General features: G+C 40.4%; 1 protein-coding gene across 1 annotated transcript; it reads right to left on the bottom strand.

Moving 5' to 3' along the window:
- Positions 1-1,755: 1,755 nt before the first annotated feature.
- On the bottom strand, positions 1,756-7,141 carry LOC149685516 (uncharacterized). Its single transcript, XM_089871045.1, has 5 exons — positions 7,118-7,141; positions 4,875-6,626; positions 3,007-4,703; positions 2,647-2,936; positions 1,756-2,555 (listed from the first exon to the last, which is right to left on the bottom strand). Exons 1-5 carry the CDS (start codon positions 7,139-7,141, stop codon positions 2,092-2,094), a joined length of 4,227 nt encoding a protein of 1,408 aa, XP_089727171.1. The 3' UTR covers positions 1,756-2,091.
- Positions 7,142-12,981: the final 5,840 nt, after the last annotated feature.

Genomic DNA, 12,981 nt, shown 5'->3' with positions numbered 1-12,981 from the left:
CCCCTATTTCCCCACCCCTTCCCGTGACGAAGAGGCCGAAACGGTTCACGTCCGACCCATCCCCTCCCGAGACAAAAGGGCCGAAACTTCACCACTCCACACCCAACCCTATTTTCCCCACCCCTCCCTCTGTTTTTGGCTCTCTTTCCGCCGTCACCCGTAGGGTGTCGTCGGACCTTTCTTCCTTTCATCTAGGTGAACTGTCTGACGATGGGAATCGCGCCCTTAACGAATTCATGGACCTTGAAGAAGAGGAAGAAGTGGACAGTCCTGTCGTCATCACGTTGGACGGTTCTTCGCTGGATGGACCTACACCACCGCCTCCGAGGGTTGCATGCAGTATTTACGACAAATGGTTCGACGGTCCGGATGAATCGAGTCTCCACATGCGCGAACATTTCCCGATCGTTGAAGATGACGAGATGGATACCATGACAAGCCAGGAGGAGCGTAATCTTCAACGTTTTATGGATCAAGAGGACGAGGACTTTCCGGACCTTTCCAGCCAAGAGAACTGCGAAATTCACCGCCTTATGGACCGACAGGAAGTCGGTGGACAATAGTTGGATGAGTCCGATCCTATCGTCGATCCATCGGAAACCCCTCTTCCCACCACAAAGTTTAATAGTTAGTTAAAATTTCAAAGTTTGTTAGTATTTCCCATGTATAATATTTTAAATCATTTAATGTATAGTTTAAGTTATGTTTCTCTCGAATGAGTTTTTCCCCGTGACACTACGGTTTCTCATTCAAAATTAAATTTCGTTAAATATTAGTTACCATTCTCCATGTATAATGTTTAAATCATTTAATGTATAGTTTTAAGTTATGTTTTTCTCGAATGAGTTTTACTCATTTAAAATAAAATTCCGTTAAATACTAATTTTCTTTCACTCTTACTTCATACAACTTAGACATATATATTCAAAATCCTATAGGCATATTTCAAATTTCAGGTATTATTCCCACCTAATATTCAAATTCATCAATCTCTCTTTATTGATATTTAATTCGCCGTTTCAGGTGTAGGAAATGCGGAAACGGGGTCAGTGTACTAGAATTCTGTATGCAAATGGTTTCTCTAAGTGTATGCAACTCTAAAAATTCACGTAAATAATACATTGAATATAAATAATAATAAATATTCAAAATTAATACTTCTTTCATTTATCTAAATGTAGGCATATTCCAAATTTTAGGAGTTATTTCTACTTAATATACAAATTTAATACTATTTCACAAAATATGTGTGTACCCCAAATTTTAGGAGTTCAACTTATTATTAAAATTTAATTCCTCCAATTATACGCATGTTTCTAGAACGGGAATAGAGAAACTCCGATGGTAAATAAACATCCTAAGTCAATAATTCGAAATCACGATAGGTGTTTGCAGGAAACTTCGACGCTGAGTGTTGACATGAGATGATAGTCGTAGTTACAATGTTTGTTTATGTTAGGAAACTTGTAAGTAAAACCCATATACCCTCCCTACAGGTCGAGGACAAGTATGGCTGAACTCAACTTCACCAAAAATAGTAGTCCTGTCATTGGTCGAGGGTTGAAACCCCTCGCATGAAAATCCTATAAATACCCACATCTATAAGTGATTCTTTAAATCGCGCGCGAACTTATTCCTACACGCGGGAAATTCAAACACGCGCACGCGGCTGGACCCTCGCGCCGCACCTTTACCTGAAAAAAAAATGTTTGCCTAAGTTGTATGAAATAAGAGGGAGAAAATTTGCATTTAAAAAAAATTTATTTTGAATGAGAAACCGTAGTATCACGGAGTAAAACTCATTCGAGAAAAAACAACTTAAAACTATACAATTAAACATTGAAAATATATATACATTAAATTAAACTTATAAACTATACATTAAACTATGAAATTTTAAAGGAAAAGGGTTGGGCGTGGACCGATTCGGCCACTTCGCACCAAAAGGGTATGGGAGGGGAAATTGGGCGTGGACCGATTCGGCCACTTCGCACCAAAAGGGTATGGGAGGAGGGCGTGGACCGGTTCGGCCACTTCGCCCCCAGGAGGGAATGGGAGGGGATAGGGTTACAGAAAGTTATACATTTGGAATTATTCCTTAATTTTAAAATGACCATGAGCGTATGTAGACACCCCATCGATGATGAATCTCTTATCATCGCAGGGGTTCAGAGCGAGTTTCTTCTGGGTGATGGAAAATAGTTCGTGTTTAACACTGACTATCCTCTTCATCTCCTCAGTGGTGAGTTTACGTTGAAGCAGGCATTCCTTGTATTGGGCGTGACGTATCTTCTTTTTGACTACGCGACGACAGATTCCCTTCGCCGTCTTCTTTTCACCTTTTGCCGACAGGATGCTGTACATTTTCGGTCGCAAGCCGCAGAACTCTTGAATCTGGACGCCGTTGAGTTCGTCCTTGAACTTTCCAAGAGCCTTCTTGTTTTCCTCGCTGAAGAGAGGATGTTCCTTGGGGTAGGCGGAAAAGTCAAACATCTCCTTCATCTGGGCAAAGTCCCGGGGCAAATCGTCGGTGAAAATCTGATAGGTCAGGCTGTCTGCAATTATACGTAAAAACATTTAATTAGTTTTTTAAAATTGAAGGTAGAAAAAGGATTTAAATCTAGTAAACGTTTTTAAAAATCATACCTGTGTCAGTAAAAAGAAGTTTGAGGTCGTCGCCGTATTTAGCCTTCATAGTGTTGTAATGGAAGTCGTACATGACCAACTTTGAGAGATCCAAGATGGCGAAACCGGTGTAAATGGGTCGGTCCAACTTGAGGGATTTCTTCAGACGATGGATCCCGACCAGCTCGTTCCTAAAGATGGTGAACCTCTGGAATGTCGGTGAACTGGCCTTCTTGATTGCCATCTCCCGGGTCTGGACAAGATCAAAGTTGATCCTGTTGCGGAGGTTTTCCATCGTCTTCCCGAAAACACTGTTAATAGATAAAAAATTTTGATTAATTTAAGTGTGAAATAATAACTTAGCGTAGCGTAGATGCGTACCTATTGTTGGCCAACTTGAAAAAATCTTTCTCAAAGTCGTTCACTGCCTGCTTCCGTTTCTCCGTGTTGAACTCGATAAATGGTTTTAACCATGCACCCTGCTCGAATGTGAGTATTCGATGGATTTTCCCCAATTTCATCCCCTTAGCGATGTAAAACTTGAGGTTCCGGTAGTGGAGAACATATTTCTCCCTATTGTAGAGCGAGGGAACTAACTTTGGAAGGCTATCCTGTACGTTAATTTTCAGTTTATTCAACTGTTCAATCGAATACGGTGAAAGCTCATTCGCGTTAATAACTCTACGTTCGGGTGCTAAGGGTAGACAGTTATGTTCTTCGTGCAAACTTTCCGGGTACTCAAGGTCCACCTCCAGGATAAAACCCTGGGGATCATCGTCTGGGTGATTCAAGATAATTTCACGAGTGAAATCTTGACATGGTTGAATCCATCGAAATCCTCTCATCGGCAGGTGATGACACATTACGGTGCCGTAAAGGTTATTACAGTCTAGGTAGGTAATGTAAGAGCTACGTTCTGCTGGGTTGAATGTTTCGGGGAGATCCTTATTATTGGCTATGGCTAGTCTATGTGTAATTAAAGAAACGCCCCCTCTTATACCCTTCTCAATAAAGAGATGCATATCAGGATCCTGGAGTAGTTCTAATTTCACTTGGGTCATGTGAAGTGCGCTTTGCCAAGCGAAACCAGGACCCGTATATGCATGCGCGCAATCTAACTTGTAATATTCTAGACACATAACCCTGAAACTTTCAAAAACATCCGCTAGGAGCAGAACGTCGGTCTTAACATATAAATCATGGTACTCACCGAGGTTAGTGAGTTGGAATTTTTCCCAAACCTTTTGAGCTTGAGAATAATCTTCCTCACTAACCTCTTCGTCAGTTAAGGAATTGAAGAAGGCATCCCTGGGTGGCAACACGGTCTCGTCGAATTTCGTCTCGCAGTCGAAGTAGTCATAGGGGTAAACCTGTTTCCTCAGCAGATGCGGCACTTCGTCAGCGCTGAAGGCAGAGTTTAAACACTTGAACTTATCGGCTCCTCCTCGAGCCAAATTCGATACGAGTGTCTCTAGCGATGCCGGCATGAACCTAATTGAGTCTAAGAATCGTAAATTACCCAGAGAAAACGAAATGTACGTTTCGGAATTCGTGGGGATACACGTAATCTTGTGATCTTTGACCAATCCAATTTTGTCCATGATAAGATGAGCATCGTAACGAGAAAAGTTATGCATGAAGACCGGAACGAAATTCCGGGTCCTCAGTTTCAAGTTGCACGAATTATGGGCAGCTCCCCTGTAGGTTCCGTTAGTGTGGTCGTGGTCACGAACTTTACAGTCAGTTACAGTGAAAGGCTTGTTACATAAGTAACAGGATTGGGCCGAGGCAAATTGCGCCTTTTCTAAGTGTGATAGATTCATGGGGGCGTTATCTTTAATCTTACGCTGAATAATTGCGTCTTCACGCAAAAGGTTTTCTAAAAACTTTTCCGTGGCATCTATCCCTCGATAAGTAACTGGTTTAGAGACTGTACCGTCGTGACTAACGATGACATAACTAAACCCACAGGAGATATGCTGCGAAGTTTTCGTGGTTGAAGAGAGGTCGACATCGGGATCGCATCGGTGAACTTTGCGGAGAATAGACTCGAAATCGGCATAGATGACGTATTTAACCTGTGAAAATAGAAATAAAACTATATTAGATAAAATGTAAACAAAACACACTCTCTCGCTTATCGTCTGCTTTATTTATCCTGCTATAGACGCCGTCTGACGTTAGCCGCAGTAAACTATTTTGGCGCGTTATTTGAAATACAATGATAAATAACAAAAGTTTTTGTTTACCTTCTGTTGCCATGCGACGTTTTTGAATTCCAGAATAGGTTCCTTTACCGGCATCTCGATCTTCTGGGGACCGTGTATACTGCACTCCTTGATGTGTTCCCTGTAGTTCTTCTCCGAGTTTACACCGGAGAATCGATGCAGGCAATAACGGCAATAATAGTTCGTGTGTCCGTTTGCGGTGAACACCGTCGCTAGAAGTCGACTCGTGCTTCGGATTAAGCAGAAATGCTTCTTCTCACCCTTGGTTAATAGCAATAAATCTACTTGACGTGGTTCCTCGACTCTGTTGGAACTCACGTAAAGGGGGAAGACCTCTTTCTCGTATCCGAAAACATTAATCGAAAGGTTATTCACCCGTTCGAAATTCTCTAATTTGCCGGTATTCACTTCCACGGGGAACGTAATACCGGCCATGTCCAATTCGTTACTATACTCTAGGTACTTTTCTACACGATTGGGGTTGTTCCCATGGTTAACAGGGTGTAAATGTGCCAAAATTGACCATAAGAAACACTTATTGTCTGTATTTCGCACATTTAATATGGCTTTTTTAGCTAGGAGATTTTTAGGGGTTTCAAAGTACGTACCCCCGTGAAGTGGGAGGTACGCTATGATATTAATTTGCAGGAAGAGAATTTTATCTAGAACCCACCCGCTACCTTGCGCTTCGTACTCCTCCATTAAACGTTTCAGAGTCGTAATACTAAAGTCTATCTGACCGGGGATAACGTCGGGGTTCAAAATAGCGAGGTTTCGGGTTCTATGATAAATTAAATTTTCTACCTCCTCGTCAGTGTCGGCTAACTGACGGGTGTAGCGAGCCCTGACAGTTAAATACCACTTAATCCCCCTATCTCTAGCCAGTTTATTACGCAAGTAATTTTCAATCGCTATCCTATGTCTACCCACGTACAGCTCTACGTCTGTCTCGGTCGCTATGGGTGTAAAACGTGCGCAAAAAATATCCCTACCGAGTACTTCCAGTTCCTCTAGCTCGTCGTGAAGGGGAACTTCTGGTGACGCGACGATGGGTCCCTCCTCCTGCTCTTGACCACCGCCACCCTCCTGCTGATCCATAAAGCGGTGGATATCGCGGTTCTCCTGACTGGAAAGGGCTGGGAAGTCATCCTCCTGGTCCATGAACTCGTTCAGGGCACGATTTCCATCGTCGGACAGCTCATCAAGATTTTCGCAAATGGTGGGTGGAGGAGTTCCCAGTAGAGATCCATTGAGGACACCTTCTTCTCGGTTAATGAACGCGTCCAGGGCACGATTCTCATCGTCGGACAGTTCATCTAGGGAGGGAATAGGGGCGGACGTGGACCGTTTCGGCCGCTTCGTCTCAGGAGTGGATGGGTCGGACGTGGACCGTTTCGGCCTCTGCGTCACAGGAGGGATAAAGGTAGAGGTTGAGGGGGCCGAGAATGGCATAGCAGGAGGGACAAAGGTAGAAGTTGATGGACCCAAGAATGGGATAGCAGGAGGAACAGAGGTAGAGGTTGATGGACCCAAGAATGGGATAACAGGAGGAACAAAGGTAGAGGTTGATGGACCCGAGAATGGGACAACAGGAGGAACAAAGGTAGAAGTTGATGGACCTGCATTGATCGCGAGGGGGAGAGGTACCTTAGGGGTAGAGTGTCGGATAGCCACGTGCAACGTTAAATTCGCGAGTCTGGTATAAACGGCCGGACATTGCGAGCATGGGTAATTAACACCCTCGTGTTTCACCCTTTTATGTCTCAAAGTTCCCTGTTCACTTTGTAGGAACGCTCACAAATATTACACTTGAATGAATGAGATAAGGACAATCTCAGAAAAAATCGCAAGTACTTGTAAAAGAAATCGCTAGTACTTGTAAAAATCACAAGTAATTTCGGTGCTAGCCCGTAAATTTTTTCTTACCCTCTGCAAAATAACTTGCAACAGCGAATGTTACCAAGTATTGAAAAATACTATAAAGCAACTAAGGAGCAAGTTGTATCTCGTCTGAAGTCTGGAACAGAAATGACTGAGTTTGGACACGTGTCGGGCTTTTGTACTCTTGATGTCGTCCATTTAATCTTCGCCCGAACTAACATATGGGTTTTCCCCGTTGGCACCACGATGAAGGCTGCGCCATGTTTCGAAAACCGTGTCGTGTTTCGAAATTCGCGCCAAGTTTCAATCTAGTTTGTTTACTTACAAGTTTCCCGGCATAAACAAACATTGCAATCGAACTATCGTTCCATGTCGACACTAACCGCTTTCATACAAGCGCTTATCATGATTTCTAATTATTGACATAGGCCGTTTATTTACCATACGAGTTTCTCTATTCCCGTTCATCGGCCTCGTTATTTACATTTCCTATCCTTGAAATAGGTCTATCAATAAAGAGGAATGGGTTTAAGTTGAAATAATTTCTAAAGTTTATATTTAGAAGTATTAAGTTGAAATAGCATTAAACTTGAATATAAATAGTATTAAATTTGAAATATGCTTATATTAAGGTTAATGAAAAAGTATTAAATTTGAATATTTATTATATAAATTCATTTCAATGTATTTTACGAATTTTTAGAGTTGTATACACTTGAACTTAAATACAGTGTTAGTTGCGTTAACGACTCTACCGTCATATACGTTTGAACCAATATATCCGAAAGGTAATATGACACATAAGCCTAACAATGACGCCTTGATTGTTTCGCTGACGCCATAGGAAGACACGTCATTGACGTCACAGCAGGATTGTGAGAAAAATGTTTGATTCACTGGCGCCATTAGAAGAGAAAAAATGTTGTGGGTGCCATGTTTGATTCATTGACGCCATATTTACTGTGGCAGATCATGTGGCAGATCTGCCACACTGACGCCATGTACGTTTCACCGACGTCACAGCAGGATTGTGAGAAAAATGTTTGATTCACTGGCGCCATAAGAAGAAAAATGCTGTGGGCGCCATCTTTGATTCATTGACGCCAGTGAGAAAAATGTTTGATTCACTGGCGCCATAAGAAGAAAAATGCTGTGGGCGCCATCTTTGATTCATTGACGCCATATTTACTGGTGGCAGATCATGTGGCAGATCTGCCACACTGACGCCATGACCCAAATTCGGTATTCTCCTACTACTTGTAGTAGATGTTTACGGTAATGAAATAATAACCCCCAAATTCCATTACCTAATTCATTATCCAAGTAGCATTCGTAAATTTGGTCCTCTATTCCCTTTATCTTGTATGCGATTCGAAGCAAAACATTTTTACTTCAAAGTTATAGCGAATATATCTAAGAATTTCATAAATTTAAACAAAACAATGAGCGAACGTCATCAAATGGCACAATGTTACTACAGGTTAATAAAACATAGAAATCAAGCTGTGAGTGGAACAAGCAAAGGCAAGCAAGTTCTGAAAACTAAGTTTACCGCATCACTCCAAGATAAATTGAGCCAAGTATTTCCCGAACTAACTTCATATTTTACTCTCTCTTCAGCTGTTAGTGAAGGTGTAGCGTACCGAGTAGGAAATATTTTAGTAATGCACTCGCTCGATGGAATTGTGAAAACATTTTGTGAAATAAATTACCTTTTTTATGTAAACCAAGTGATACATATCTGCGGAAATGAGCTTAAAGCTGTTAATTTCGATACAGCTTTACATTCTTATTAAGTGAAAAAATATCCAGACGAATGGTACATATTTGCAGCCGGAACCGAGGTTTATTACCACATGCACAATACACTCTTAAAATCAAAGGTGTGATTTAGCACCTTTTTCTTGATTTTGACGGGTCCAAAAACAGCACCATTAATGTGGTTAAAGAACGCCTCTGAAAGTTTTAAATGGCCCATTTTCAACACTTTGCGTCTTAAAAATATTTTCTCCCGACACATTTATTACACCTTTTAAAGCTTTATCTTACACCTTTTAAGAACCATATATTTAAAATGTGTTCTTAAAGTGTCTGTATGTTCTTCTAATATTCTTCAAAAGGCGTCAATTTTGGCTTGAAGTGTGAAATTGTGCAGAAATGGAATATTACACTCTTAAAAGGTGTGATTTAGCACCTTTCGTCTTAATTTAAAGTTGTTAAACAACACCTCTGAAAGTGTTAAATGGACCATTTTTAACACTGCATCTTAAAAATATTTCCCACTGACACATTTATTACACCTCATTGGGCTATTTCTTACACCTTTTAAAAACAATATTTTTAAAAGGTGTTCTTTAAGTGTTTGTATGTTCTTCCAATATTCTTAGAAACGCGTGAATTTGAATTATTGAAGTGGGAAATAGTGCAAAAAAGGCGTGAAATACTGTAGGAAGCCTTTATTACACAGCGTGATTTTAATACAGTTTGACACCTTTATCACATGGTGCTACTCTCAACAAAGGTGCTATATATACTTTTCACTGTACACACACAAATATTTAGCGATTTTTAACACCTTTGAATGTAGTTTTTAAGGGTCCACATTTCACACGGACCGAAACCATAGTTGGGAGGTCCCATTCGACCAAACTCCCGCAATTTAGGCGGTTTTCGAAAAGTGGTAATTAGCCTCAAAAGACTACACTTAACCAAGTATTCATTGCCCAAATTTCTCTGATAATAACAGAGTTGCAAGGTGATACATTATGTAACGATTTGAAGGCTTATCTAAATATAAGGGAAAGATGAAATAAGCCATAATCCATAACATATCCTTTGTTATTATTGTAACATGATGCTTAAAAAGATAAATATATATTTAAATTATGGTAAATAAACATGTTCCAGTAAATTGTTGAGATATTTATGGATTTTTAATGAAAGGTTTGTCTGTAGTGCAAATTTACATCAGCAGAATCGCGCAATTTTAGTGCAGAAGAAATTTTGTTATTATATGGGTTTTCAAAACTATTAATTCAACCGATAACCAATACTTTGGACCGTATGCGCAGAGTGTGGGCGTCGTGAGCACTTAACGATAAATTAACCTTGTTCGATTGGATAAAAAATGTTAAACCCGGGACGCAATGCGTCAAAACAATTAATGATTATAGAACTTTATGGGTAATGTCAAATAAGGTGGACTTCGAAACTGTTCATTAGATATTAAGCTGAACGGATTTAAACACACTTATTTGAAAAATGGGTTTCGAAAATAAGAATGGAAATTGTTCAACAGAGGTGCAGTTTAACACCTTATCAACTCGTCTTTCGTAGTAAAAGATAATTGTTACTCTTTTATGTGTGTTGTGCAATTCCTTACAGGGAGCGTCTCAGCACCTTTGCGAGCTTAAAATAACACTTTTAAGCTTGCCGCATAACGCCTTTAAGAGTGTCGCGTAACGCCTTTAAGAGTGTCGCGTAACGCCTTTAAGAGTGTCGCGTAACGCCTTTAAGAGTGTCGCGTAACGCCTTTAAGAGTGTCGCGTAACGCCTTTAAGAGTGTCGCGTAACGCCTTTAAGAGTGTCGCGTAACGCCTTTAAGAGTGTCGCGTAACGCCTTTAAGAGTGTCGCGTAACGCCTTTAAGAGTGTCGCGTAACGCCTTTAAGAGTGTCGCGTAACGCCTTTAAAAGTGTCGCGTAACACTTTTAAGAGTGTCCTGTAATGCTTTTAAGAGCGTCGCGTAACGCTTTTAAGAGTGTCGCGTAACGCTTTTAAGAGTGTCGCGTAAAGCTTGATTTCCACTAGGGTGCGTAAGTCCCTACAGGCGATAAAAAGCGTCAAAATTACGTTGCGTACTTTTTACGCGATGCGCAAAGCGATTTCCACTTCAGACATTTCACGCGCTTGAAATATTTTGGCGCAATTTTTTGAACCAATAAAGTAATTGAAAATTTCCTAAGCCTATTTTTAAAAGCAAAATGGATATCGCAACGATCGCTACTATTTCAACTCTGGGAAGTTTAGCAGCTAATTTAAGTGTAATCAATTTGGGATTAGTTTTACTAATATCAAGAATAATACAAAAGAAAAGAAATAAGTACCGCAAATCAGTTTGGGTTAGAAAAATATTTCAAAGACGAAAACAACGTGGCTACTACAACAATGTGGTGCAAGAAATGCGCAAGAGCGATGATGAAAGTCATTTTAGGTAATTGTAGGAAAAGGTATAGGTTTATCAGATGCATAGTTTGACTGTTTGAGTATAACTTCATAACAGATTTTTTCGGATGACTGCAAGTCAGTTTGATTACCTGTTATCATTGATTGAGGCAAGAATAACAAAGAAGGACACCCGTTTTAGAAAAGCAATATCAGCAGCGGAACGTTTGGCGATAACACTTCGGTGTGTGCAAAACATTTGTTAGGCCTTATTGCCATTTTAACCTAATATACTCTTGACAGTTATCTAGCTAGTACTGACATGCAACTAAGTGTGGCTTTCGCTTTCCGTGTTGGTCCAGCCACAGTCTCGAAAATTGTTCGTGAGACTTGCTATGCCATATGGGAATTCTTAGCTCCTAAGTATTTGATTTTTCCGAAAACTAAAGAAGAATGGAAAAACATATCAGCCGGGTTTCAAGGAATGTGGAATTTGCCTCACTGTCTTGGAGCTGTGGATGGGAAACACGTTGTTATAGAATCTCCCTCCAACAGTGGTTCTAAATATTACAACTATAAAGGAGCCTTTAGCATTAATTTGATGGCTATGTGCGATTCCCATTATCGATTCACTATGGTAGACATTGGAAGTTACGGCAGTCAAAGTGACGGTGGAGTTTTTTCAGAATCCACATTTGGCTCAAAGCTTTTGAATCAAAAACTAGAAATTCCTGATGAAGAACCACTGCCAGGAACAAGTGATAACTTCCCTTATTTTTGCGTTGGTGACGAAGCCTTCCCATTACATCGCAACCTCATGAGACCCTATCCGGGCCGTAATAACCCCCACGAAAAGAAGATCTATAACTACAGGTTAAGTCGAGCGCGACGCGTGATTGAAAACACGTTCGGGATACTATGCTCAAGGTGGAGAATTTTTAGAAGACCCATTCGTGCCAAACCAGCCAACGTAGATAGTTATGTTCGAGCTTGCGTTTGTCTGCATAATTTCTTGATGACAGACGATATGGGTAAACCAAGGTTTCAACGAAATTACAACGCCCCTTCAACTGGAGACCAAGTGCGACAAGATGGGAAGATCATCGACGGAAAGTGGAGATCACAAATAACCTCATCATGCGCTATCAGAGGTGGTTGTGGCATTAAATCTGGCAACAACCACAGTAAAAAAGCCGCGGAATTAAGAAACCGCCTAGCTTTGTATCTGTGCAATGAGGGGGCCGTTGGTTGGCAAAATGAATATGTAAATAGGGGAAAATTACCCGAGGAATAGGGAGATGGACAAACCTCCACAAACTATTTTACTTAAAAAGGTTTAATGGTACATTGTATTTGTTTGTAAAGTTTTTGTTTGTACATTGTTTTACATAGAAAAGATAGCTTGAGTAGAGCTCTTAACTTATGTATTTTTCATTTTTCTGAGTCTCAAAAAGTAGTTTCTCAATATTGAACCTGACTTCTGCCTGGCTATCTGGAGACAACTTTCTTACTCTTTCTTCAACACTCTTGAAGTAGTGAAAGAGTTCATCTTGCTTTTCTGTCTCCTCTTTTGGTTTATTTTCCATAAATGCACTCGCCATGGTTTTAGCCAGTAGAGTGTGATTGAAGTCTTTCACGCTGTCAGTGGCCTTTTCCACCAACTTCATTAATTTGATGTCTGTAGCGTCAAACTTGCTTCTTTTGGGCTTGGGTTTACATTGATAATCCAACTCCTCGTTTAATTGACTAGGTCCATCACCACCATTACTACTATTAGGTTCGTCAATGTGCCTAAATAAAGGAAACTGTCGGGTATAGATTCCAAGTAAAAATTAAACTCGGTCATTTACTCAGTATCTGCATTTCCATCGAGATCAGGACGAGGGTTTGTTATTTCTTGGAAAGGTTTTGTGGCCTCCAAATCTCGGGTTTTTTCATCATCAATTTCGTCTTCTTTGTCCTCCGTATACTCAGCGTCATCATCAGATACATTGCTTGTAGTTCTGTGTGATAGATGATAGAAAAAATATTTTAAATTTTTTATATAAACCGATTTTTTTAAGTATTGACTAACTGTCGATGAG

The sequence above is a fragment of the Phalangium opilio genome, unplaced genomic scaffold, assembly GCF_054372755.1.
Source record: "Phalangium opilio isolate 3A_F unplaced genomic scaffold, DU_Popi_V2 ptg000032l_1, whole genome shotgun sequence".
Classification (NCBI taxonomy): domain Eukaryota; kingdom Metazoa; phylum Arthropoda; class Arachnida; order Opiliones; family Phalangiidae; genus Phalangium; species Phalangium opilio.
This window is presented reverse-complemented; position numbering and strand designations above follow the sequence as displayed.

What these genes read in the sequence shown, in the direction of transcription:
- LOC149685516 (XM_089871045.1), bottom strand. Translation starts at nt 7,141, where the DNA reads ATGATAAGCGCTTGTATGAAAGCG. An exon ending in TAAGCGCTTGTATGAAAGCG is followed by an intron (nt 6,627 to 7,117) that starts GTTAGTGTCGAC and finishes CAAAGTGAACAG; the next exon opens with GGAACTTTGAGACATAAAAG. An exon ending in ACTTCTTTTTACTGACACAG is followed by an intron (nt 2,556 to 2,646) that starts GTATGATTTTTA and finishes GTATAATTGCAG; the next exon opens with ACAGCCTGACCTATCAGATT.